The sequence below is a fragment of the Sciurus vulgaris genome (assembly GCF_902686455.1).
Source record: "Sciurus vulgaris genome assembly, chromosome: 4".
NCBI lineage: Eukaryota > Metazoa > Chordata > Mammalia > Rodentia > Sciuridae > Sciurus > Sciurus vulgaris.
In genome coordinates, this window is record NC_136464.1 from 175,067,357 (window position 1) to 175,093,008 (window position 25,652).

General features: G+C 41.2%; 1 protein-coding gene across 13 annotated transcripts in view; it reads right to left on the minus strand.

The window, feature by feature from the left end:
• Window positions 1-4,255: 4,255 nt before the first annotated feature.
• The window catches only part of DOCK9 (dedicator of cytokinesis 9), a 276,566-nt gene continuing 255,169 nt past the window's right edge, over window positions 4,256-25,652 (minus strand). For 9 of the 13 annotated variants that reach the window (XM_079136879.1, XM_079136881.1, XM_079136880.1 and 6 more), the window contains 8 exons: window positions 21,932-22,054; window positions 21,161-21,274; window positions 19,493-19,639; window positions 16,190-16,400; window positions 10,279-10,469; window positions 7,733-7,833; window positions 7,474-7,612; window positions 4,256-5,527 (listed from right to left, as the gene is read on the minus strand). In XM_079136879.1, the coding sequence (XP_078993005.1) occupies window positions 5,405-5,527; window positions 7,474-7,612; window positions 7,733-7,833; window positions 10,279-10,469; window positions 16,190-16,400; window positions 19,493-19,639; window positions 21,161-21,274; window positions 21,932-22,054 (1,149 nt within the window). In that variant the 3' untranslated portion in view covers window positions 4,256-5,404. Of the gene's footprint in view, window positions 5,528-7,473; window positions 7,613-7,732; window positions 7,834-10,278; window positions 10,470-16,189; window positions 16,401-19,492; window positions 19,640-20,459; window positions 20,496-21,160; window positions 21,275-21,931; window positions 22,055-25,652 lie in introns of all 13 variants that reach the window. The other 4 variants (XM_079136871.1, XM_079136874.1, XM_079136873.1 and 1 more) reach the window with 1 other exon arrangement.

Below are 25,652 nucleotides of genomic sequence, written 5' to 3' on the forward strand. Positions count from 1 at the left end.
TCTTCCTTGGTCTTTGTTGGTTTCTCCTCACCTCGGTGTCCTCAGTCCTTGGACTTCTGTCTACTCGCGCTGGAGGCTGGGTAAGCCTCCACCACTTGAACTGTCTTCTACATAGTGCTGTCTCCTCCAGCCTGGGCCTGCCCTGGATCCAACTTGTGTTTCTGACTCCATCTCTGAAAGTGCCATTTACAGAACCCTCTTAACATTGCATCTCCAAGGGGAGCTGCTCAGCTGCTGCTCCACTGTCTTCTGGATTTCACGCCTGTCCCTTCAGGGGTTGAGGCCCAAGTTTCTTCAGTGAATTTACGGGGAAGTAATTCTATCATAAGTCGAGGGGTACTGTAAGTTGCTATTGATTCTAGTTACTATGTTGTGGAATAGATTGTGTCTTTAAATCCTTGACATGACCCCAGGTGACCTTGCCAGCCCCCTGATGTGTGATTTGAAAACATGCTCCACTCACTTGGGACATTTTCTGCCCTAAATATGGAATCGGCCATTCTTCAAGGGGCCCTGGTTCCTTTTGGTGGAAAGGTATGTAAAGACCACACTTTGGGCACTAGAGATACTTATTGGCTGCAGGGTTGGTCACTGTTTTTAGGCTGTGAACCTAGTAAGAATATTGTGTGTGTTTAAGATAAACTATATCATGAGTTCCAACTGATATTTCTACATCAAATTCAGAACTAAAGTGTTTTAATTTAATCCCTTTGTTCTTAGAGATTCATCTCTTTTTATCTCCCATGCCAAAACCTGGTTCCCAATTTACTTTCTTCAGTAATAAACATACAACAGTCTCAGAATAACAATGCAATTTCACAAAATAGTACAATTCTTCCACAAACAAAACAATTACTGATAATAGTTTTTGTTTGTCAACTATTTATTTATTGTCACCCCTTTTAACCTTGGAGTACATACCATTAAGAATGCCTGGTGAAGTTCCTGTATTTAAAAGTTTTTTGGGAAATAATTCTATTCTGTATTTATGTCACCAAATTGATATATGGTTAGGGGTTCATTTATTTAATTTTGTTTTCGACTTTTGGGAATCAAAAAATTCATTTTAGTAATTATGTAAATACCATTGTCCCTTGGTTTCCTTGGGTCACTGATTCCAGGAACCCCACCCCCAGACACCAACGTCTGTGAATGCTTTTATGTACCTTACATAAAATAGTGTGGTGCCTACACGAACACTCTACTGTGTTAGTTTCATCTCTGTGACCAAAATCGCTGACAAGAACAAGTGAGAGCAGCAGACTGGTTTTGGCTCCCGGTTTCGGCAGTTTCAGTCCCTGGTTGGCTGGCTCCATTGCTTTGGGGCTGGGCTGGCGGAGCGTCATGGTGAAGGGCATGGTGGGGGAAAGCTGCTCAGCCCATGGCAGCTGGGAAGCAGAGCTCGAGTGAGCGAGGGGCCAGGGACCAGACGCCACTTTGCAGGGCACAGCCTCTGTGACCCACTTCCTCCAGCTAGGTCCCATCTCCTGTCGTCTCCTCCCTTCTCCACTGTCCATTTGAGAAGGTTAGTGCCCTCATTATCCAAGCATTTCCTGAAATCCCACCTTGGGAGAGCAAGCCTTCCAATGAGATTTTGGGGGACATTCCAGACCCACACCACACACCTACACCATTTTCAACCTGAGGCTGGTTAAATCCAGGTGCAGAACTCATGGATATAGAAGGTTGACTGTATTCACAAGATTCTAAAGCAAATTATAAAACAAATTATACTTGACAACTTTATCTTATAATCCTGCCCCCTATATATCATTTCCTCTCCAAATTTTAATAATTAAATTTTTTTTTTTGCCTGTAGTTAACTACACAGTATTGTGCGCTTAAACATTTAACAGGGTAGAGCTCACATCAAGCATTCTTACTCTGAAAAAAAAGGACACAAGGAAACTTTTGGAGGTGATAGATGTGTTTCATCCTGTTTATTACCTCAACTGTGGTGGTGATACCATGGGTGTGTGTTTATGTCTGAACTTATCAAATTGTATACATTAAATGTCTGGTAGTTTTTAATAAGAATTATATCTCAATAAGCTGTTAGAGACTTTTAAACATTATGAATATCACTCTTTAGTAGTATTAAAGAGATAATCTTAATTCTTTTATAGCTATATAATACCACGTGTGGTTATGTTGAAGTTTATATATAATCTCCTGATGCAAATCAAAATTTTAATGGACCTTCTACACTGAAGAACTCTAAGATTAAACAGCTCTCTATGGTTGTTTTTTTCTCATCCATAAGTTACCTTTCCATTTTGCATACCTACTCTGAGTAGCTCTGTCATGCCAGAGGCTGGCTCTATTCATGTTCCTTAACTAGTTCCCAGTTAACTAGTTCCTTAACTAATCCCCTGACAAGGCTCTAACTAGAGTTTCAACTCCAGAGTTACCTCAAAAACAATGTTCAAATATGGAGATAGTCTTTAATGGGGACAGAGTTTCTGTTTGGGATGACAAATTTGTGGAAATGGATAGTGATGACCACATATAATGCAAATGCAGCCAGTGGCACTGAGCTGTGTGCTTACAATGGTTTTGCAAAATCGAAAGATAACTTACAGATGAGAAAAAATCACCACAGGGAATTGTTTCATCATATGAGAGAGGTCTTCAGTGTAGAGACTCCATTGAAAAATTGATTCCATCATGAGATCATTTATATAAACTCTGGTACATTCACAGTATTCATAGTATTCTGGTATTCATAGTAGAGTACTATGTAGCTATGAAAAGATTTAAGAATATATCTTTATATTATTAAAGAGTGATAATCAGGATATAAACTTGGCAAATTTTATAAAAATGGTAAATTTTATGTCATATACACTCCTCCCCAATTAAAAAAATAATAGGTAGGGTCTATGTGAAATACTCCAAATGTACTAATAGCCATATTTTTTTTTCCTGAGAAACTGCTATATTAATGTGCTACTTGAAACAACTAAAATTCTGTGCATGAACGGAGTAAAATGCATCTCAGAGCAGGGGACAGCAGAGGCCCCAACCTCCTCCACTCTTCTCTGCACCACAGCAGCGAACGAAGGTGGCCAGCCCCCGGGCACACGCAGAGGCCTCAGCCCTCGCCTGCGCTCCATCAAGGTTCCATCTTCACCTCTGCTGCGGCAGAGAGGGCTGGCCACCTTCCAAACCTCATCTTATCTGCCAGTGACTTTTTCTAGACTTCCATTTATCCTACCACAAGATGATGTGAATTTTATGGCCCCTAAATAAGGTGTTTATGACGAGGAAATTCAGTTCAGTGACAGACTCTTCAACCCATCCCTGATAGTGTCTGAGTCAAGGTTTATCACACTGGGCTGGGATGTCAAAGGCTCAGGGCCACCTACACTGAGACTTTTCTGAGGTCAAGTCTGAATGGACTCATGAGTGGGCCCTGGACTCTGCTGAGGGCCATGACCCTTTACCATCTCTTTTTCAAGACCTCTTCCCCAGCCGCTGACAAATGAAGACCGTTTCAGATGCCACAAGGTCCTAGCTGTCAGGAGCTCAGGAGGTACACAGCATCGAAGGCGATATTCCCTCCACTGGTCATGTAAAAACAGTTTCTCAATCCTTTGGTAGAAAAATGACCATTTCACTCCTCGTGGAAAGTTTCCTCTCTCTTGTGTCACTGGGACTGTATGAGTCTAAGTGACAAAGAACTGATTCATCTGCTGGGGCCACTGGGCACACCAGAGGCAGGACCAGCACCTGCAGCCTGAGCCACTGATGACCCCGTGCAGTTGGGGTGACGGGGGCCCAGGGTGCAGCGTGCACACATGGGTGCCACGAAATCACCAGGATGAACGGCCACCTCTTTCCAGAGCATGTGCCTCAAAGCAAGTAAGGGAGAGGTCAAGATGGACGCACTGTGCAGGCGAGCAGGCAAAGCCACTGCAAAAGGCGTCTGCAGGCACAGGGGAACAACCGGCACGATCTGGAACCAGATGACGGGTTGACAAAGCGCCACCGCGTCCTCTGGAAACACGACACTCGGCCTGCGTCCTGAAATCGGGATCAGGAACACTTCCACGACAGCAGAGAAAGCGGTGCTCTGATCCTGCACGCATGCGGGCTCCGCTTCCGCACCACCGACACCGTCGATTCTGCTGTGTCTACCCGTCCTCTTTTCCCCAAAATACTAAAGAACGTTTCAGATACCATGTTATTTTACTCCCTGAAGTACTTCAATACCTGGCTCCCCTTAGGGCTGTCAAACAATAAATACCCAGTGTTCGTTATTGGAAAATCAGCAACGTTATCTTTAATACAGATGTGGTACAGAATGTGTAATTACAGCAGGGCAGTGATCCAGTTAAATAAAATTAAAAACCTTTATTTTCCCAAATATAAAATTACTAAATTAATGTCTTGAAAGAAAATATAACATGGTGAAAACTTTAAATTATACCCCCCATTCACCACAGGATTTATGATTTACCAATCACATATTCCACCATTTTGGCAAAAGGATGACATTTTTAATAGTTTATAAACCTAATATAGCAAAGACTGTATACATCTCCATATTGCACTTTTTTATGTACAAGAATAAAACAGTAAAGTCAAATGTATTGCATATACTAAGAACAGCACAACTTTGTGACAATTAAACTCAATGCAGAAGCAGATGTATTAAAAATGTAGAAATGTAATACACGTATGTACAGAATGCGAGGCTGTATTAACAAACTGTATGTACATCGTGATATGCTGTACTAGGTTTACTTTTGAGCATAGTTGTGGTTGTTAGTACAGGCCTTTGGTTCTAAACTGCTCCACTAGCTTTAAGCTCACATAGTTTCTTAAGCATTCACATGTTTTAAGTGCAAGGAATAAGTATAAAAGCACTAAATCTCCTCGTTCACCAGTACAAAAATGACAATGGTCAGTTTCCTTAGGTCATCAAAACTAGACACAAAAATAGTTCTTGTATTCAACCTGAATGTGCCACAAGAAAAAAAAAATAATATCTTCAAGATTTTCCAGCTCAGCCCAGAAGCAGAAGGCCCCTGGCCTCAGTGCCCGTGCTGCTGCCCCTGCCATCCACATTCCAGAACACTGTTCTTCTTTAGGTCACTTATTTTAATACTACTCTGTAAGGAAGAATAAAATTTAACTCCAGCTTAAGAATGTCCACCACACATCTCTGTTAAGACACAAGGAAAATTCTAGATATTGCCAGTGAGATTTAAAAAAATATGTGCACCCTCTTCCCACGCCTTAGAAAATCTGCTATGAAATACCAACAGACCCGATTCCCTTTCTCTCCCATTCCCCATGGCTTCTCCCTGTGCTCGGTCTTCCCAGTGATTAGCTTTGGAAATCATCCTGAGTTTGCAAATGACAAAGCAAGTCCCCACCCGTGGTCCATGAGCCGAAGTCACACAACCGAGGACGAGCTGGTCAACCCGTGAACCATTGTGCTTGTTGGAGTCCCGCTGATAGCATTGAAGATGTGAAGGGAATTCGGCAAAACGCTCGTCTTCTCCTCCAGCGGGCAGATCTCAAGGCACAGAAACATGACGTTACCAAAAGGTGAGTCCCCAGACATTTCTCAAAACTACATTTCAGACGACATGCAAACTGGCCACCACTGTCAGTGGCTTTGGCAGTTTGCAGGGAGACACTGTTTGAGCATATCTAGTAAATGACTGTTTTCAGATGGAGATTTTAAAGAGAGAGACAGCAACCTGTTTCGTTTCCTTCACCAGTGAGTGAATGAAGAACATTCTAGACTCCTCATACTTAAGGTGGCTTGAGGTCTAGCTTACGACTTGATTGGGATCTGACCTAGCCTTGTCCCTTGACAGTCTTCCAAAGTGAATTTGGAGCCATTTATGCTTCTCTCCCATCTCCTTAAGGTCTCGGAGCTTTCCCTCCTGGGTAAGAGAGCGTGGCTGCCTCTGACCTGAGCGTGCATCTTTGCACAGCCTTTGTCTCCAGGAGGAAGTTGGGCGCAGACTCGCCCTCTAGCAGGTGGAGACTCAGGAACAGACCCTCAGAGAGGCTCCTCTCTAGGCAACTGAAGCAACCACTCCAGTCTGCAACTCATTTTGCTTAAGTGTTCCAAGGGGTTTAATCTCACACTTGTTGACACAAAGGGAAGTTCAAGGTACAGTGGAGAACAAATCACTGCAATTAATGTCCATATGATGTTGGAGCTGAACAGTCTCAGCCTATAATTTCTTCCCATTTCCATCTTTCCTAGTGTCAAAAGCTGGCACTCACTGATTGAGCTCTGCATTTTGCAGGAATTTAGAGGTTCCGTGGAAAGAGTTTGAATTTTCTCCATAAATAGGTTCCCATTAGACTTCTCCTTCTGTTTAATTATTCACACATTCATTTATTTAGTTATTTCAATGTTTTTTTCTTTTGTTGGTGCTGGGATCTAACCCAGACCTTGAGCATGCTAGGCAAGTGTTCTATCACTGAGTTACATCCTTTGCATTTTTCCCACTTTTTAAAATGCCCAGATTAGGGTCGCTTTCCTTTGCACATGCACTCTACAATGCCTACAGCTGCCTCAAACTCAGTAATAATTTTATGTGAGTCAGTTTAAGTGAGTTAGTTTATCAGAAAAAGAAAACTTAAAAGTGACATTACCATCCCAGCTGAGCGTGTTAGCATGGAGGAAAAAAAAAAAAAAAACAAGTGAGTTAAAGTCCAAATACTGAAATTAGTTTTCCAAAATGGGAAGTCATCATGTAACAGGATAACTGACTCAAAGGGCCCTGGCTGTCATCTTGCAAGACCAATAGGCAATAAAGTAGGGCACACACAAAGCCACCTATGGGTGCTCAAGATGCTAACAGTAAGTACAAAGACTAGGACAGTGGCTTGTATGAATGTGGAAGCTGCTCTTTGACCTCTGCTTGGTGCTCGGGTCAGACGTTTCCGCTGATGACCACTGGGACTGCAGAGAGACCTCATAAAGACAGAGCCGTCCAATCAGGAGCGATGCCCACGATGATAAGGAACATACACAAAGTAAGTATGAAGAATTCACTGGGTGCCCGGTCAGTGGTCCACAGGCAAAAAATGGAATGACTAGGTATTTTTAAGTGATGTAAGACATTTAGTGCAACAGAGAATTCCTTAAACCAGGCTGCAAAGTCCTGTTCTTTCAAAAGATTGAGTGATATGTTTTCTAGGCTGGATCATGGTGGGGAGAGGCAAACCCCACAAAACGCGGCCCCTCTAAAAACAAGGAGGAGGGGGTGCTGCTCTCTTGGGTGGTCTTAGGTCATAACACAGAGGCAACCTGTTAGCTGTTCCCTAAGCAACCTAGGGCCACAGGAGCAGGAGTGTGGTAGGTCACATTTTTCTTCAGATATTAAAACTCTGGGAAGATGCTGAAGGCTTAGCCCATCATAGGGTGCATCTGAGACCCAGTGAACACACGTTCCCTTGATGAGAGGTCTGATCCACCAGAGCCAGGGTGGCACTTACCTGCTCGTGCATGATTTCAGAAAGCTCCTTTGCCATTTCCCGGTAGTTGGCCTTCATTTCTTCCTGATACTCTAACTGGTCTTCTTTAATCAGGCGTTCATTTACTGCTAAGGCTTGGCCACAAGCTTCCACAAATTGCCTGAAATGGGGCGGAGAGGGAGACAAAGGCATGTAGAGGACAAAGGGTAGCAACTCTTTCCTCAGTGAGGACGGAAATGATTGATCCTTGAGGAGAAAAAGACATTTTTAGAATGCTTACCTGAAAACTTCCTTCAGCAACTTCACTTTGTTGTCAGGGTATCGTTTTGTGTTTGTGTCATCCAAGAAGGCTCGTGCGTACGCTAGTGGACCAGCATTGACCTAGAAAGGAGCAGAAGGTTTCATTTATGTTAGGAAAAAAACTTACTATTACCACCTGTTTAGCTTCGAGGGCATGTGGTAAAAAATGTCTGAGTGAGTTAATCATGATTCTTGCCTTCTAGGAAGTTATGACCCGAGAGGAAACCAAAAATAAAGTGTAATGTCACATGTCACTTGCTCCATCACCTGGGTCACTTGTGATGAAGGTTCTCTATGTAAGAATGACTTGGAAACATAAAGACCTAGTCAAGCCTGAACATCCAACTAGCAAAACACCAGCGATGCAGGCCAGAGATTCTTACCACCGAGGCTTGAGCCCCAGAACTGTCTTCGTTACACAAAAGGCAATCTGGCGAATTCAGGGAAAAATGAAAAAATATAGTTAATATGCCAGTTTTTAAAAACCAATTATTCACTCTGCTGAATTGTACAGGCAGCCATAGGTAAAATGGTTTGCTGTCTCACACCTGCAGTAACCATTTGAGGTGTGCTACAGCCAGTGTGTCAGAACTCTGCATCTCTCTTCCAATTAGCTAAAAAGAGCTCTCTGAAGTTGGTAAGTCAGGAAATACAGGAATGAGGAGAAAAGGAAGGCTGAACTTCCTGGGATGGGAAGAACACTCCAGCACCGAAGCGCTGGGGAAGGAACTGGACCATGTGATCGATGCACTCTCTTCCCAGGAAGATCTGGTGATGTGAAGAGCGGGTGGGGGGGAGAGCTGTCTGTCTGAGGTTCTGATCCAGGTCGGGCAGGACTTGTGTGGTAAGTGGCCGGAAAACTGAGCCACCGGAATTCAAACCAGACGTGGGGAGACAGAGGGAACAAGCCACAGTGTCAGAGGTGGAGCCTGAGACGGGACAGCTAGCTAACCTCCTAGGATGACTAAATGTATGGGGCAAGACTCGGGTGTGTGGGATCGTGACAACGTGGAGACCACCCTAACGACCAACTGTCTAAAAGACTCAAAGAGTAAAGCTGATGAGACTGCACAAAACCTAATATAACTAGATCTTGGCGTGCAGGGTCAAGAAGCCACATAGATAGCTCTGTCCTGTAAAGCAGCAGTTCCATGAGCCTCATAATGAATCACAGAAATACACAAATAAATGTCAGAATTAATATTCTCTGGCCACAACTTTTTTGCTATCTGGGCAGGTACAAGTACAAACTTAATCTCTTCATTTTTAACATGGATTAATTTGCTTTATATGATGGTTGCACATTTTATAAAACTTGAAGGTCACTGTCAAATGGCAGGACATATTTTGCCCTCTAGAGAGCCCAACCTGTCCAGCCCCACCCTGTACTGATGCCCACACCCCTTCACAGCCTTTTGATAGAGGCTGGATGTTCTCAGGTCAGGTTATTGAGTGAGTATGTTTCCAACTACAGAAAATTATGGCCTCTGGCCCTGCTGTGTAATCACATTGTTGGAATATTTATATTCACTTGCTAACCAATTTTGGAACATTATTTTTCAGAATGTAAGGGAGAAGACTGGAAACATCTGTGAATAGTTCTGTGGTCAAAGAGATTTAGAAAACTTTTAGGCAATAATTCATGGTTCTTTAGTGTAGGTTAGATGAATCACTGGCAAAAACTGATTTCAGAAAATGAAGCAAAAAATTTCCTTTACAGAACAATCTACATGTAACTTTCATAAACACAATCTACTTGAAAGAGAAAAGAAAACAATGAGCTATAGGGATCTGCATGGAAATAAATATGTGCTGGAATTACTTATACACACTTAGGACTATCCACAAAGCAAGATGTATACTGGTCACTGGAGGGAGGTGATTGATTCACAAGTTGAACATATCTTTTAGTCAGTACCTAGATCAAAGATGATCTTTTCAATAAATGGTACACATCACTTGGATGGTCATATGGAAAAAAAATGTACCTGGACCCTTGCCCTATACATACAAAAATCCATTCTCGATGGATTGCAGACCTGAATGTGAATGCTGAGCAAAAGAGGAAAACAAGAGAACGTCTCTGAAGTCTTGGAAAGGGCATGAGTTTCTACAAAAAATGCTACCAGAAAAGGAGAAATTGATTGATTGGACTATATTAAAATGAAGAATTTCTGTTAATCAAAATATTATTGAAAGTGAAACTTTGGGTAGTTTTTCAGACACAATTTTATGGGGAAACCTAGTATCTGCCCTTCTTATATGTAGAAGTCTTGATGTTTCCAATTAAGCAACCCAAATCCCACAAATTACTGAAAAATCAGGTGCTGTAGAGAGCGATCTCTTGTCCCCAGCAGGCAGTGCAGTGAGGATGACTGTTGCAGGTGGGTTGGAGGGGCCACCACCTCTCCCTGATAGTAGGAGGAGCTACATGGACACTGGGGAAGGTAAAGGGCACTAAAGCAGACCTTGCTGGTGCGAAGGGCTTTTCCCTTCCGGACCTCGGGCTGGCTCTGCCTGGCTCACCTGGACGCTCACGCTGCCCTGGAGTTTGAGCTGCAGTTTGATCATGTCCACTTCAGCCGAGGAGCACAGCTGCCGGAGCTCGGCCACCTTCTTACTCATCTCGTCGATGGCCACTTCAATGGGGTTCAGGTCGGTGTGGTGTTGGTACATGACGGGGATCCGCTTCTTCACGTAGGGGAAGCAGTGTATTGCTGCAGAGGAATGAGGCCCAGGATTATTCCACAGCCGGCACCATCGTCACTGTTGCTGAGGTAGAAGTAATGATCATTCCTATCGTACAGGCAAGGAATCCAAAGCTTGCCAAAGCCACATGCCAGTTCTTTGTGGAACTAGTGTATTTTCTTCCTTTACAATCTTGTGTGTTTAATGGGTTGTACCAAATGAAATCAAGGGACCTGGATCCTTGTTATCCTTTAATGTGAGAAGCACATCTTTGAAAAAAAATCACTTTATCAATCCCAGTTCAATTTTCTTATCCATAGCTGTCTTATAGCTATGGATAAGAAAAGTACATCTGGATATGTACTTATCCATAGCTGGAGGTGGTGAGATTTGTTATTTATGTATTTACTTTGCAGTGCTGAGGATCTAATCTAGGCCCTTGTACATACTGTGTAAGTATTCTACCACTGAGCTATATCCTCAGCCCTGGAAGTGGTAAGACCCAAATGCGTTGGTGGGTATAAGATGCTTTTGAAAACATAAAAAAGACTAAATGGTTTTGAGGTGTTATATAAAAGATTAAGTCCAAAATAGTTCCATAAAGTATCAATGGGAAATTTCCTTTTTCTCCAAACAACTTTGAATCACATGCTAAATTTGCACAAATCTGAGAAATCAATAAAATCTAACAAATGAGAATATATTTCCAAGCAAAGCAATCATGAACCAGAAATTCAAAAACTGTTGTGAAACTTAAAGGAACAAGAAATACAAATATTTACTGTTTCTAATACTTTTTTAAAATAAAAAAATCTGATCAATATTATTTTCATTTGTCATAGATATCTGAACATATCAACATCAAAGAGCTTAAAAATGAAGAGAAACAGCTGTTTCTGATTTGGCTGATTGCACATTTCCATCTTGTTTTCTATAATAACATACATATAGTGTGAATAACTGTAATAATCTCATTTAATATATATTTACTAACAGACATGATATGCACTTAAAAGCTTATTTTTTAACAAGCAAAAGCTGAGAGTGGTTGTTTGAATTCTGTACTCTTTAGTAAGGGACTGAGGAGAGTTTATTCAGGAAGGACACACCAAAAAATGGGTTTCCATTTTGGGAGGGTCAGTTCCTATAAGTCAGAGGTCCAAGGGGCCCACCAATGTCTGAACAAAGCTAGCAAAAATGCACAAGCCCAAGGCAACCTCACTGGTCACATTTATAGGCTTATTCTATTCTCAAAATGTCTTACCAGTTGAAGGCCATGGGTTCCTGCCTTGGGTTTGTGTCCTTGCAGATATACAGTTTTTAGATGGCAGTACTGTGATTGATAAATTCTCTGTGAACAAAAGTTCCTTTTATAGTGTAACCGAACTGGGCATTGCTGCTTACCAACTGGGGGGAGTGGTGTTCTGATCAGAGATGTACTTGGATTTGGAAAGACCGGTGTGCTGTATAGAGGAATGCTACTATGTTCTCATTTTTACAGAAAAAGCACCTATTGACATGTTTCATGAGGCCAACAGTCATGTCACAACAAGTGTGACAGTATTCCTGAGAGCCACGGTGTGGTATCACCGTTATTTCAGAGGAAGAAACCAAGCGACATTCATGGATCACACTGACTCTGCTTGGTGAAAATCCTGAGCCACTGCTGCTTGGGCTGGGAACTAGAGACTTCAAGAGAGAAGAGGTACGGTAATACCACCCAGAGAAAACCTGAAGTCTACGCCCGAGCTACCAGGTCCACATGATCCAGGACAGCCTGCCCAGTGGCCCCCTGCACTGCTGTCCTTGCTGGCTCCTCTCCCTCTGGTCGCACCAGTCCTCTGTTCCCTGAAGGCCCTGGGCACGGCACCCCCGCTGGTGATCCCTGTCCTCATAGCCTCTTCTCCCTCCAGATGTTTGCATGGCCACTCCTCACCCAGCTCTGCTCGGTGAGGCCTACCCTGGCCCCTCCACTTAAATTGCAATCCTCCCCTCCATCTCACATTCCCAATCTCCTTTGCTTTTGTCCAGAACACGTGTTGAGTTCTAACACAGGTACATCTGCTCATCCTGTTGACTATCATCTGTCTGCTCTTGCTGGGATGGAAGCAGCTCAAGGCCACAGATCTTTGTTTATGAGTATGTCAAGCTGCAACTCTGCCAGGGCCCAAGGCATCTTGTTAAGTGAGTGAATGCATCATTGCCCCAAAGACTACGGGGAGAGCACACTAGCCCTGGAAGGTGGACAGTCAGGTGACCAACACAGCAGCCATGACATTACTGATAAACAGCAGAGATCTGCAGCCCTGCACGGAGAGGTGCAGACACGGTGGTATGTGTGGAGACTGCATGAAAAGCTCACAGTGAACAGAAGTTGGACGGGGAGTGGGTATTCCCAACACGAGTGCAGTGTGGGCTGGTGTGGAAGACTGGAAAGTGACTGGGAAGAAACTCCTTGGCAGAAGAGCCAGGAAGAAGAAAGGCAGGAAAATGCTGCGAGGCAGGCTCAGATGCTTTGGTTGGGCAGTAGATGAATGAGCAGTGGAATACAAACCAATAACATAGCAGGGTAACAGGTTTTCTTTAAGTTACTTTTGAAGGCAAAAGAATAGTTGAATAACTTATAAAAAATTACAAGTGCATAAACCTTGAGAATAAATAGGTGAAAAAAGGAGCCAATTAAGAAATATGTTAAAAAAGAAAGATAAAAGGGAGTAACTCCTGACAGGGTTGACTGGGCTCACTGTACAGTGAGGATTTATGGCCACAGATTTCTCTATGTATTTCGGAGGAGAACTTTCTTTAGTAGTGCAGATGCACCAAGGTAAATTCTGTCTGGCCTCTGACTCCAATATTCACATCAACATAGGATTGACCTGTAGACGAAGCCCCCTTAAATAGGATGGCCACCAGGACAGTTGGGGAGGACCAACTACGGTCAAACACTTCAAGGCTGATGTGAAGGAGGAGTTGAATACCTGGTTGACTAAGAGTGCAAAAGGTGGACCCCAGCTCTCAAGGCAACTAAGAAAGATCAATAAATTTGGAACAATATTCCCTGCTTGGAAATGACCCACTCTCTCTTGAGAGTGCTTTTAGCTTGAGCCTTACTTTACTTTCTTTTATAACAAAGTTCTTTTGCTTTGTTTTTCGTGTCTTACTTTAAATTTTCTTTAGTTGGGACACAAGAATCTAGCTTTGGAGCTTCAGCTTCTCACTCTCCTGCGAGACTTCCGATGGGGGAGGCTGGGAGTGACATGGGACTTCTCTGTGATGACACTATTGCAGCCAATCAGGTGCTATCCAGGAAGGTGAATCTTGGCCAGCATGGAGGGAAGGCCAGACATCAGGTTTGAAGCAAAACAATGGAAGAGAAACCTGGGGACCTGGGGAGCTTGGGGGAGATTCTCGAGTTAGAGTCTTCAAAAGGCCCACTGTATTCATCCTTAACTAAGGCTGCATAGGGCACATGTGCTCTTGGCTGCATTTGCATGTTCCTCTCTCTAAATCTGTACTCCACCTCAGAACCACCCTTTCAATATTCTGAAATATTTCAGGGCCAAAACTGTGTGTGTGTGTGTGTGTGTGTGTGTACTTTGTTGCACTATAATCTCCTCTCCTCATTATCAGCCCCAAAAGGCAAGAAAGTCAGTGGTGGATGAAATCTAGCAAAATGAAGTAAGTTCTTCCCCCTCCTGGTTACAATTACAAAATTATTTAATGTGAGAAAAATGTGGCTCAGTGGCAGAGCACTTGCCTGGCACGTGAGAGGCACTGGGTTTGATTCTCAGCACCATATAAAAAGAAATAAATAAAACAAAGGTACTGTGTCCTTTTACAACTAATAAAAAATAAAAAATGTTAGAACTCTCACTTTACAGATGAGGAAACTAAGGCACAGAGAGGTCTGGCGACCTGCTCAAGTTCACACAGGGAGGCTGTGACCAGGGTCCGCAGGCATGCCAGGCCAGGCTCCCTGCTGGCCCTGAGTCTCAGCCCCAGAGGTGTGGGAAGCAGTTAACCCGACCAACCAGCCATGGCTCTTCCGCCCATCTGGGCAGTGCAGTTACTCTTTGTCCCTTCTGTTCTGGCACATACAGAGCTTTGCTCACTCACATCCTTTATCTAATCTAAAATAGTTCTGCAACAAATGTAAACTGCAACCCATAAGGACATTTGCTCAGGGAAAACACCCTATCTTATGAATCAGTATGCTACCTCAACAATAATCATGATAAACCCCTGACTTGGACTCCACAGTGAACTAGGTTTTCTGTAAAGCAGCAGGTCTCAAATTGAGCCATTCCTCAGAACGCCCTGGAGGGCTTGGACACAACAGCTGGGCCCCACCCCAGAGTTTCTTGATTCAGCAGGTTTGGGGGCTGGACGCTTGGATTCTATCAAGTTCCCAGGGGCTGTTGATGCTGCTGGTCCTGGAATAACCTTTGACAACCTGATTTAAGGAAACAAAGTCATGGTCACATACAGATGAGCACTGTATGTTGCTAGTTCCCATGAATATTCCATCCAGATGTACACTTATTTTATTTAATGAGAACTTGCTAGGAAGGTGCATATTAGAAAATCAGTGCATCTAGATATGGGAGGGACTCATGTCTGATGCGGTTCTGTTTTACATGTCACATGTCATCTTAGTCTGAAAGCAGGAGTGGAAAAGTCTAAGTTGTTTTTTTTTTTAAACTTTTGTCTCATTTCCCTGTAATACACTGTTCTGAGTTCTTTATAATGACTCATATTCTTATTTTGGTAACATCTCAACTAAGATACAACTCACAGTTTAAAGCAAAAGCGGAGAACCACCTGAAGTGAGGCATCTTAGTAGAGCTTCTTTCACATGTAACAACATATAGCCATAGCTTCTGTTATTCCCCAGAGGGAAAGCTCGCCAGCATCAACCTCCAGGGAGACAGTGGGTGCTTCCTGGTTCTACTTAACTAAGGCGCCTCTTTGGAAACTGTGCTCAAATGATGGCTATGGAAACACCTGACTTTCTAAACTGGCTTCTCACTGGTTTAGTTTTCTGTCAAGAAAATGTTTTGTTTTTGGTTAGCCTAATTATATTCCTGATCCTAACCTAAGAATAGGTGGGTCAAGCATCACCCAAATCACCCAAAGAATGTAAGTCACCCTCAGGGTGACTACACTTTTCAGGAACCGAGAAAGGACACAAAAAACATCTGCAAGAATGGGCCGTCAGTGGCAGTGCCAAAGGGTCAAGTAAAACTGCCTGAGCTAAGAGGCGGCCTCTGAAGTCAGCAGGCTTCACGGGGCTGGGGGCCCCCAGCTGAAGTTCAGCAGCCACTGTCAGCAGCCAGGTGGGAGGAACCCAGCCTCACCCACCACTTATTCTGTCAGCCTAAAATGACTGAGCAGGTCCAGGCAGCAGAGTTTGGTGAGAGGGACATGTTCTGAGTGTGGTTTCTTGGCCAGGTGGCCATGGCCAGGAGGACTCCAGGTGGGCTTCAGGAGGGGTTCTTGTGTCACCTGGAATTGTGTGTGAAAACCTCTGGGCAGAAAAGGGACCACTGTTTTCTTCAGGTTCTAAAGAGGGTAAACGACCTCACATGGACATGAACTTCTGGTCTGAAGAAGAGCAAACCGATAAATGGAAAAATATGAGTATTCAATGCTGAACTGAACGGGCATGAAGGACGCTACCTAAGGTGACTAACGGTATGCACCTGCATCCCTAATGGAGAGCTCGCACGGACACCAAGCAAAGCCGTACCTGTCAAGATGGTGCGCCGTTTGCACTGCTCTTCAACCCCACCCTGCCTTTTCCCAGCCTGGGTAAAGGGCATCTCAAACATGAAGCGGCGAATGTTGTGGGATCTTTCAAACTCCGTTTTCCTTTCTTGCAATTCTTTCTCGTCAAAGAACGGGATCACGTGAGTCACCTGGATATAGGCGTACTTGGAATCCAGGTCCTTGGGGTTGACCTATGAATGAGCAACACTGAGGACCGCTGCCATCTGCAGGAAGCTCTCAAGCCTTGCATGCGCTGCATTTTCCAACTTTTTATAGTAAATATTTCGGAAAACTTCAGAAAAGTTGGAAAATATAGTACAAGGAATATCCACATACCCACTACTTAGATCAATTGCCAACATTTTGCTTTATTGTTTCAAACACACACACACACACGTACATGCAGACTCCTTTTATCTGAACCATCTCAAAGAAAGTGGTAACACATCATAACATTTTAGCCAGTTTTTCCTAAAAATGACATTCTCCTTTATAACTATGATGTATTATCATAACTAACATTAACAATAATTCCCTAATATCATCTGATACTCAGTCCTTACTAAAATTTCCTTAAAGTGTCTAGACATTATTTATATCAATGATCATACTTTACATTCAGTTGTCTCTATTTTTTTCTTTTTGGTAGCACTGGGAATTGAACCCAGGGCCTTGTGCAAGCTAGGTAAGTGCTCTACATACCCTCTGAATTCTTTTTTTTTTTTTTGCCGTGCTGGAGATTGAACCCAGGGCCTTGTGCTTGCAGGGCAAGCACTCTACCAACTGAGTTATATCCCCAGCCCGTCTCTTTATTCTTGATTAAGCTTGAATTCCCAATTATTTCTTTTTCATGACATTGAATTTTTTGGAGGAAACCCTGATAATTTTCTTGTTCAGTGATTCCTAGTGTGGGTTCCTCTGATTGTTTCTTAAGCTGTTTTTTCATATATTTGGCTTATAGAAAAAAATGTTTATTTAAGGAACAGCAGCAAAAAGGTTCTGTCATTATTATTAATCTGTAGATAGATCAGATCAGATGTAAACAGCTGTGGACTAATTGACTTAATACAGTCACAGATTAAGAATAATTTAATGGCACATTAGTTTCTGTTTAACTCAGCACATAAATGCTTTTAGTACTACAGTACGCTTTCAAGCACAAGTATTTTCTACCCAGAAAGAAAAGCCAATTGACTAGGGGGACAAATCAATTGTTCAAATTTCATTTGTATTCAACCTTCTAGAACAATAAAAATAGACACAGGAAAAAATCACTGTGCAGAGTACTGGAAGGCGACATTGATTTAAGGTCAGGCAAACGTGTGGGAACGAGAGGTTTCACTGTTTCCTAACAGATGTTTGTGAACAAAATGCAAAATGTATGTCAAAGTGCCTTAAACTTAGAAGGCTGCAAAATGCATAAAGTTGTCTGTGTTTTAGAAAAAGTTATCTGGCCAGTCATCATCAGTGTATTTGAACCTATTAAATTTGACTTTCTTTCGCAGAAACAGTTTGAGGGTGGTGGGTGGAGCCCTGATGGCTAGTTTGGGGTGGCATTTCCCTTCATATTCCAGGCTACATGGATATACTTGTAGTGAGGATGGAGGGCTGGTGGCCGGTGGAGGAGGGGACCCTGTAACTCAGTTGCTGTACCAAGGGCCACATATTAAATGGGGAAAAAGAATAACTGAGAACCTGGAGAAAAGGTTGTAATGCTAACGTTACCTCTTGACCAGGCAAAGGTTTTGATATCAAAAGAAAAAGGCAAACTGGACCTGGGTCATTTGGTCTTTGGAGTAAGTGGGTTTTAGTAAGGTTGTGTTGAGGTTTCTAGTTATAACATTTGTTGTTTCCTTTTCCTTTGTGCCACTCTATTAAATGACATCAATAATTAACCCACAAGGACCCAGGAAGAACAGATGACGGCAGTGGATGTGAGACTTAAATGAATTTTTGGAAGACAGGTATATGGACATGTACCACCAGACTCAGCAGAGTGCAGAGTGCTAACCTGTGATCCCACAGGTGGGGTAATTCCCTCAGAATTCCATGGAGGACCAGCCCCTAGGATTAGGGTGCCCATGTAAGGTGTGGGGAAGAAAGCAGGACAAGTGGCCACCAGTCTGCATCTGGAGTTGGGAACTCTAGGTTTCCTTCCCTAGTCCCCACCTCAGAGAGAGCAGAGGTCATTCTCTAGAGAACTTGGTGTTGAAGTAGGGCCACTAGTCTCAGCAGAAAGCAGGGACAAGGTACAGTGTGGAATGAGGTTGAGTAAATGAGAGGCTACTGGCCACACATGGGACCTTCCCTCTTTTTCCTCCAATGCATCCAGAATCCAGCAGTCAGACATTCACCCCCCTCCTTCCTTGTTCCCTGCTAGCTCCCTAGTCACACAGGTAGGGGACTGGAAGACTCTTCTTTGAAGAAAATAAAAGGTCCCCAGAAATAGATTTCAGGTTATAGGCACTCCAAAGGAAGGCTCAAGAAAGAAAAGGGACTACAGACCATTCCAAAATGGTGTCCTCAGAAAGAAGCAGGACTTATTATCACTGCGGGAGAGTTGATGAATGGAGCATTTTTAATGCAAGGAACAGGAGTGCTATCTGTGCTTAAGGTTCAGGTAACAGAGGGACACCCAATGTCCCGGAGGAGGCTGAATGTCCCAATGTCTGAAGAGGGTGGGACATATAACTGCACAGGACAAATGGGTAGGTTCAAGAGGGGTCCTCACGACATACAAACACTAGAGGGCAGCTACTCAAAACAGAAAGATTTCACTGACTCAGCCATGCTGGCTAGAGAGTTCATTCCATGCCTTGTCCATCTGTTCACCCATTTGTCTGTCCATCTGTCTGTACATCCAAGCATCAGTGGCAGTCAAGTCACATGCCCTGTGCTAAAGTGCAGCAGAAAAGGGCAGCAAGGGGGCTGGGGAGATAGCTCAGTTGGTAGAGTGCTAGCCTTGCAAGCACAAGGCCCTGGGTTCAATCCCCAGCATCGTAAAAAAAAAAAAGGGCAGCAAGGAACAGAGCCTTGGCCAACACTTTGGGGATTCTTGAATACTGACCCTTCAGATATTCATTATTTTGTAAAAGAAGCTTAATGGAAAGCACAAAAGGTAATTAGAAGAAAAAAATATACCTGCACTCAAGGCAAAGAGTCCTTAATTTTCCCGAGTTTTCTTTTCTATACACATTTATGAATATATCATACATAACAAAACACATGTAATCAATCAAAACAATACCATATTGTTATGAAACTTATCTAAACATGGTCATACCTTGCCAGAGTCCTGTATCATTTTGACATTTTCAGAACCAAATTTATCTGAGTAAAGTTTAAGGAGTCTCTGAGAAATTTCTGACAGAGGCGTGAGTTTGGGTTCTTTGTAAATGTACTCCTTTCCATCTTCGTCTTCAAAGAATCCCTGTGACAGGAAGTACAATTAGTGCTGTCCCAGGTATAAGCCCAAGGTTTAACACCAAGGAAGGGTTCTTTTGTTACAAGGGGTGGGGTATGATTCTAAAATAAAATCCTAAACGGGCTGTCCAAACAGGGAGAAAAATGATAATAATGTGGAGTTTAAGTACAAAGACAAAGGAAAACACAAAATTGCAAACTTATTCAAGAACACTGTCATTAAGTGTGGAGTGAAATGAAAGATCTGGGATTCAAGACTGTTCCCTCAGTAAAGTCTAATGATGGGACTCAAGCCTGTTTCACATTCCCAGGAAGCAGAACTCACTAAAAAGTGACCAGCAGCCTGCAAGAAGCAAGCCTCAGAAATGCAATGTACCCCTTCTTCTGACCTCTCCAAATCACAGCATGAAGTATGCAGGTCTGTAGTAGGACTAGCAAAAGTCCTGTAAAGTTTGAGTAAATCTGATTTTGCTTCACTGATGAGAAAAAATATTAAAGGCCTGTAGCATAATACCAAAATATTTTCATTATCACCTGTCATAATTTGTTTTAGTACCAATTATGTTTGACTCCAAAGCTTAGAATTGCATGGGAAGTGAAAAAGGTTGAAAATTAAAAAGTCCAGATTGGGGTTAATATTTGCAATAAATTTAACATTTTTTTTTCTCATCTAAAATAAAAGAGAGAATGGTACAAAACCTATAATATATGGAAAAAAAAAAAAAAAAGCAGGCTAACATGGAACAAAAAAAATCCACATCAAACTGGGAGTTTAGATGCAGTAATTTCACTACATTACTTGCTTTTTAAGCATTTACTGTAATTACCTCCACATCTGTTTCACTGTCTGTAAACTGGTATTGCTATAAGGTTATAAGAGACAATAACAGAATAAATTGAAGGTTATATAATGCTCACAGAAAACCACATACCCTAAATAAACAGATGACAATTTATACCACTTAATAATGTTAGAGACTGAAGGTTAAAATTTAAGTTAAATTTAAATAAACCCCCTTATACAGGGTTTCTAAAATATTACAATGATAAATGTACTTGTGGAGATATTATATCACAAACGATAAAGATGCAAAGGTACAAAGAAAACCAGAAAGTCTTAATTTTGGTTTAAAACATGCAATACAGATGTATAAAGAAACGGATGATTTATTTCTGTGAATGAAATAAAATGTTAATTTTTTTTGAGTTTGTAATGACTAGACAGATATACATACAGACTTGAAAAGGAAACTTGCAAATCACATGAAGAACCAAAGATGCTGCTAAGAATGCCTTATGGAGGAAGAACTTACCGCTGCCTTAAGAAAGTAATAAAGAAAAGACAGGAAGAAAGAAAAAAAGCAGAAAGTTTACTATGGAGGAAGATAACCATACTAAATATGACAAATTCTTCAATCAGCATTTATAGAACACAGAAAATCTACATGCTATAACTTCTTAAGAGTTAAAAAACAACAACAACAAGAAAAGAACTCAGGACAGTCTACAGACTGAAGGGGAGACTCACCTGTCCAAAGAAGGCCACCCGGAAGTAGGTCCCCAGGAGCCTACGGCCCGAATGCATGACCTCAGTCACTTTGCTGTAGGCCCGATGAAGTGTGTCATACAGATGAGCTAGCCTCTGAAAAGCAGAACAGAACCCATTTCTTCCCACTTGCAAATAGTAGAAACAATTTTAAAATAACAATTAATGTGATAATGTAGGTGAAAATTCCTACTAAGAATTCCTGCCAAAAAATAAGAATATATTTTGACTGTGTAACTCACAGCATTTATAAATTCTAAAAAGGGCCAAACTGCCCATGAGGACCCCCCAACTTTAGAGTAGAGAAGGTCTTCCCATGCCAGTTTGAGTTTCTACTTTTCCTATTCCATTTGATTTACTAAGCAGTAGACCTCCCACTTATGTAGGGATGGAAGGGTCACTATTTTCCCAAGCAGATGGGCTCAGGAAGAGTTCTGAGGAAAGGGGAAGCTGGTGATTGCAAAATTCTGTTTGTAGCCACCTCCAAAAGTGGAGTGCTTTGGTGGAAATCCTGTGGTGTGGGATGCAGGGATCTACACAGACTCTTACTCCTGATTCTTGGGAGCTGGAAATGGAAGACAACCTGTGGTGTAATGTGGAAGGTCAGAGACCACCTGTTCATTAGTGAACCGAGGCCGGCTCTCTTTGCGTAGAAGTAGGTCTTAGGATATGTCCCATGGCTCTCAAATAGAAAAGAAAAGAAGGAAAAAAAAAAAAAAACAAGGAAAAAAAAAAAAAAAAAAACCCAGATACCTCGAAATCCCTCCGTTTTTCATAAATTGGGATGATGAGTTTGTAGATGTCTGCGATCAGCTCATAGCGTTCTGCCTTCCAGAGTCCATCTGCACACTGCTCCAGAAGCTCCATCAGCACTTCCTGATCAAAGAGAAGAGCATTATGGAGAGTTATGAGAATATATTCCTTCTGGAATGTATAACTAGTAAGACTGTCAGAGGGAAATTTCAAAAAAGAAACAAAATTTTTAAACCCTAACTCCATGTTTGTAACAACTTATGTTCTTGGGAAGCCATTTTTCCAACCATATTCACATGCATAAATAAAAAATGGGTCACACTGCATGACTGTGTATTAGTAACTTGCATGGAAAAACTGACACTGATAGTTTCAAATGTGCCCTCAATTTTTGTTCTCAGTTCTCTTCTTACACATATAATTTGGAAATTTCTTTTTCCTTTCTAAGGACCAATGACAAGGTGGAAACATGGAGTTACTACATGACTTTGACCCCAGCCAAACATCTTGCAGGAATGTGGTGATGGAGTGTGGTGGGTACCATGCCTACTTCACCAACGTGCTTTCCTCTTCTCTTTGACATTTCTTTCTAGTCATTGTCTTTGTTAGCATCCTTGGACTTTTGAGGAAGGTAACACTACCCACGGCTCAAGAATTGGGGCATGAGCTCAAATTTACACTACTCAAGCTGAACCTGCTTCCTGGCCATAGTCACTGCTTCAATCAGGTCGAGTTTTAGGACCCCTATTTGGAATGCTTGGACAGAAATGCTCCCATCAGACAGGACAGAGAGAAGCAGCATGGAGCCTGACTGGAGCTGACATTCCCCTCATGGCCACAGAAGGGTCTCTGCCTTACTAACAGAGTAAAGAGGCCCCTTGCGCCCTGGTAAAGTTAACTGTATCAAAGATAACTTTGTTAAAGGTTTGGACTCACTGATTTAATCTCTCTATAGAATTTCCTAAAGGAACCCAATACTCAAGTTTTATTGTTTGAACAATCTAAGTGGAGTTTCATTAATAATGTTGAATAAATTTTCACATGCATATATGTCCCCAAACAGCTTCAGTAATACATCTATTAACACCTTTTGCTCATTTTTATAATGGATTTTTTAATTAATCAATTTTGGAGATTCTTTATGTATTTTGGATAAAAGTTCTTTACCACATTTGTGATTTGTCTCTGAGGCATAGAAAACTTAGTCAGTGAAATAATAACAGAAAATTTCCTGAATGTAGGAAAAAGTATGAACTTCCAGGTATGAGGCATTTAGAATCTCAAATGGACATGACCAGAAAAGAACCTCTCATGTCATATTATAGTTAAACTGCTCAAAGTACAAAACGGGGAAAGAATATTGAAAGTTGCAAGAGAGAAGTACCAGATCACTTGTAAAGTCAAATCCATTAGAATAACACAGATTTCTCAGTAGAAATTCTAAAGGTCAAGAGGATGTGGAATGATGTATTTCTAGCCATAAAAGAAAACAACTGCCAACTTAGATTACTACAGTCAGCAAAGTTATCCTTCAGAATTGAAGATGAAATTAAGACCTCCCAAGACAAGCATAAACTAAAGGAATCAATAGCCACTAAACCATAATTCTGAAGGCACTTAAAGGAATCCTATGCACAAAAGAGGAAGAAAACATAAGAAAATGAAACTTAGGGAAAAGTCTAACATGATTTAGTTATTTCTGAATTATTAATTAATTCATCTCTAAGATAAATAAGAGAAAGATGTTTCAAAACAACCAGAGGAAAAAACTACATCAATAAAATGAAAGAACTAGCACACACCTTTCCATACCACCCTGAAGTCTCCAAATAAAAGTGTCTTTTGAAGATTGTATGCTCTTGATTTTAAGACCAATTTAACAAGTTTTAATTTTCTGGACTGTGCTTTTGATGTTATGTCTAAGAAATGTTTAATCCAAGTTTACAGAGATTTTGTCCTGTTTTCTTCCAAAAGTTCTGCAGATTTACATTTCACATTTAGGACTCTGATTCTCTGAGTTATCTTTCATTAAGTGTGAAGGTTCTTTTTCTTTTTTTCCATATATGTGTGCCTAAGTGTTCCAACACCATTTGATGAAAGTCTATCCTTTTATCCTTTCTCCATCAAATTGTCAAAAATCAACCAACCACGTATATAGGCCCATTTCTGGGGTTCATGTTTTGTTCCACTGATATCCCTTTGTCAATCTAATGTTGTTTTCATTACTACTGTGACTTTATAAGAAGGGCTCTCTGCAGCGAGACTACTGACATCTTGGTCAAGTTTCTGTTGCAGGGGGCTGGCATATGCATTGTAGGGTAATTAGCAGCATCCCTGGCTTCTGCCCACTAGATGCCAGTAGCAGTAGCATCTCCCCTTTCCCCAAAGTCATGACAATAAAAAATGTCTCCAGACACTGTCAAATGTACACTGGGGGGGAGAGGAGGCTGTGTGTGCAAAATTGTCCCCAGTTGGAACCACTGCTTTATAGTAATCTTGGTTAGCATAAATCTTCTTTTCAGAATTGTTTTGAATATTCTAGTTCCTTTCATTTTTATATCAATTTTAGAGTCAGTTTGTCAATTTCTACCAAACTTCTGATGGGAATTTGGGACTGCTTTGAATCTATAAATAAGTTTAGGAAAACTGACCTTTTAACAATATTGAGTCCTTTATGGATTATAAAAAATAATTTAATAATATAGTGAAACCATGACATAAGAATCCCTAAATGTGAAGCAGGTTAATTGACTGATATATACTAATCTTACCTCCTATTATCCTGCTAATCTGAATTATCAGTGTAAGTAGCCTCTTTTGTAAATTCTTGTCTCATGTGAATATTGAGAGTTTCATATCTTTTTTCCTTACTTAATACACTGGCTAGAACCTCCAGCATGATGTTGAACACCAGTGGTAAAAGCAGATATTCTTGGGTCTTGCACAATTAAGTATGATATTTTTCCCCTAAATAATTAGGGGAGTTCCTTTCTATTCCTAGTTTTTTTAAAAACAATCTTAAATAGATGTTGAATTTTGTTGAATATTTTTTTGCTTATTTTGAGATGGTCAAATGGTTTTTATGAATTATTCCATGAATATAATGAATTAAATTGATTGTTTTTCCAATTTCGAACCTACCATGCTTCATGGAATAAACACCATTTGGTCATGATGCATTTCTCTTTTTTATATATTGATAGATTAAATTTGCTAATATTTTGTTTTATATATATATGTCCCATATATATATATCCCTTATATATAAATATATTATATATCCTTATATATAAATATATTATATATCCCTTATATATAATACATATATCCCATATATATATATATACGTATATCCCTTATATATATAAATATAAAACAAGCTTTATATATAAAGCATGCTTGTATTCTCTGTGATATCGTAAATGACAGGCAAGCTCTAATGTTTCAGCACAGGTTTATAGAGCCAAAGAAAATAAGCATTTTTAAAGCAGTTGTGAATCAACTTACCAGAAAATACTATCTAAGTGAGACCATCTAACTCCTGTCCTATTTGTAAAAGACAAATAATAAAACTGTCATCTGTGTGACTATAAAAGGTATACCATTTGCCTCATGCTTTATAGATCTCATTAAAGTCAGATAGTGATCACTACCACAGCTACAGAAAAAAGGAGAAATCAGAAAACTTTCTTACATCATCTGTGTCCTCTGCATTTGTCTT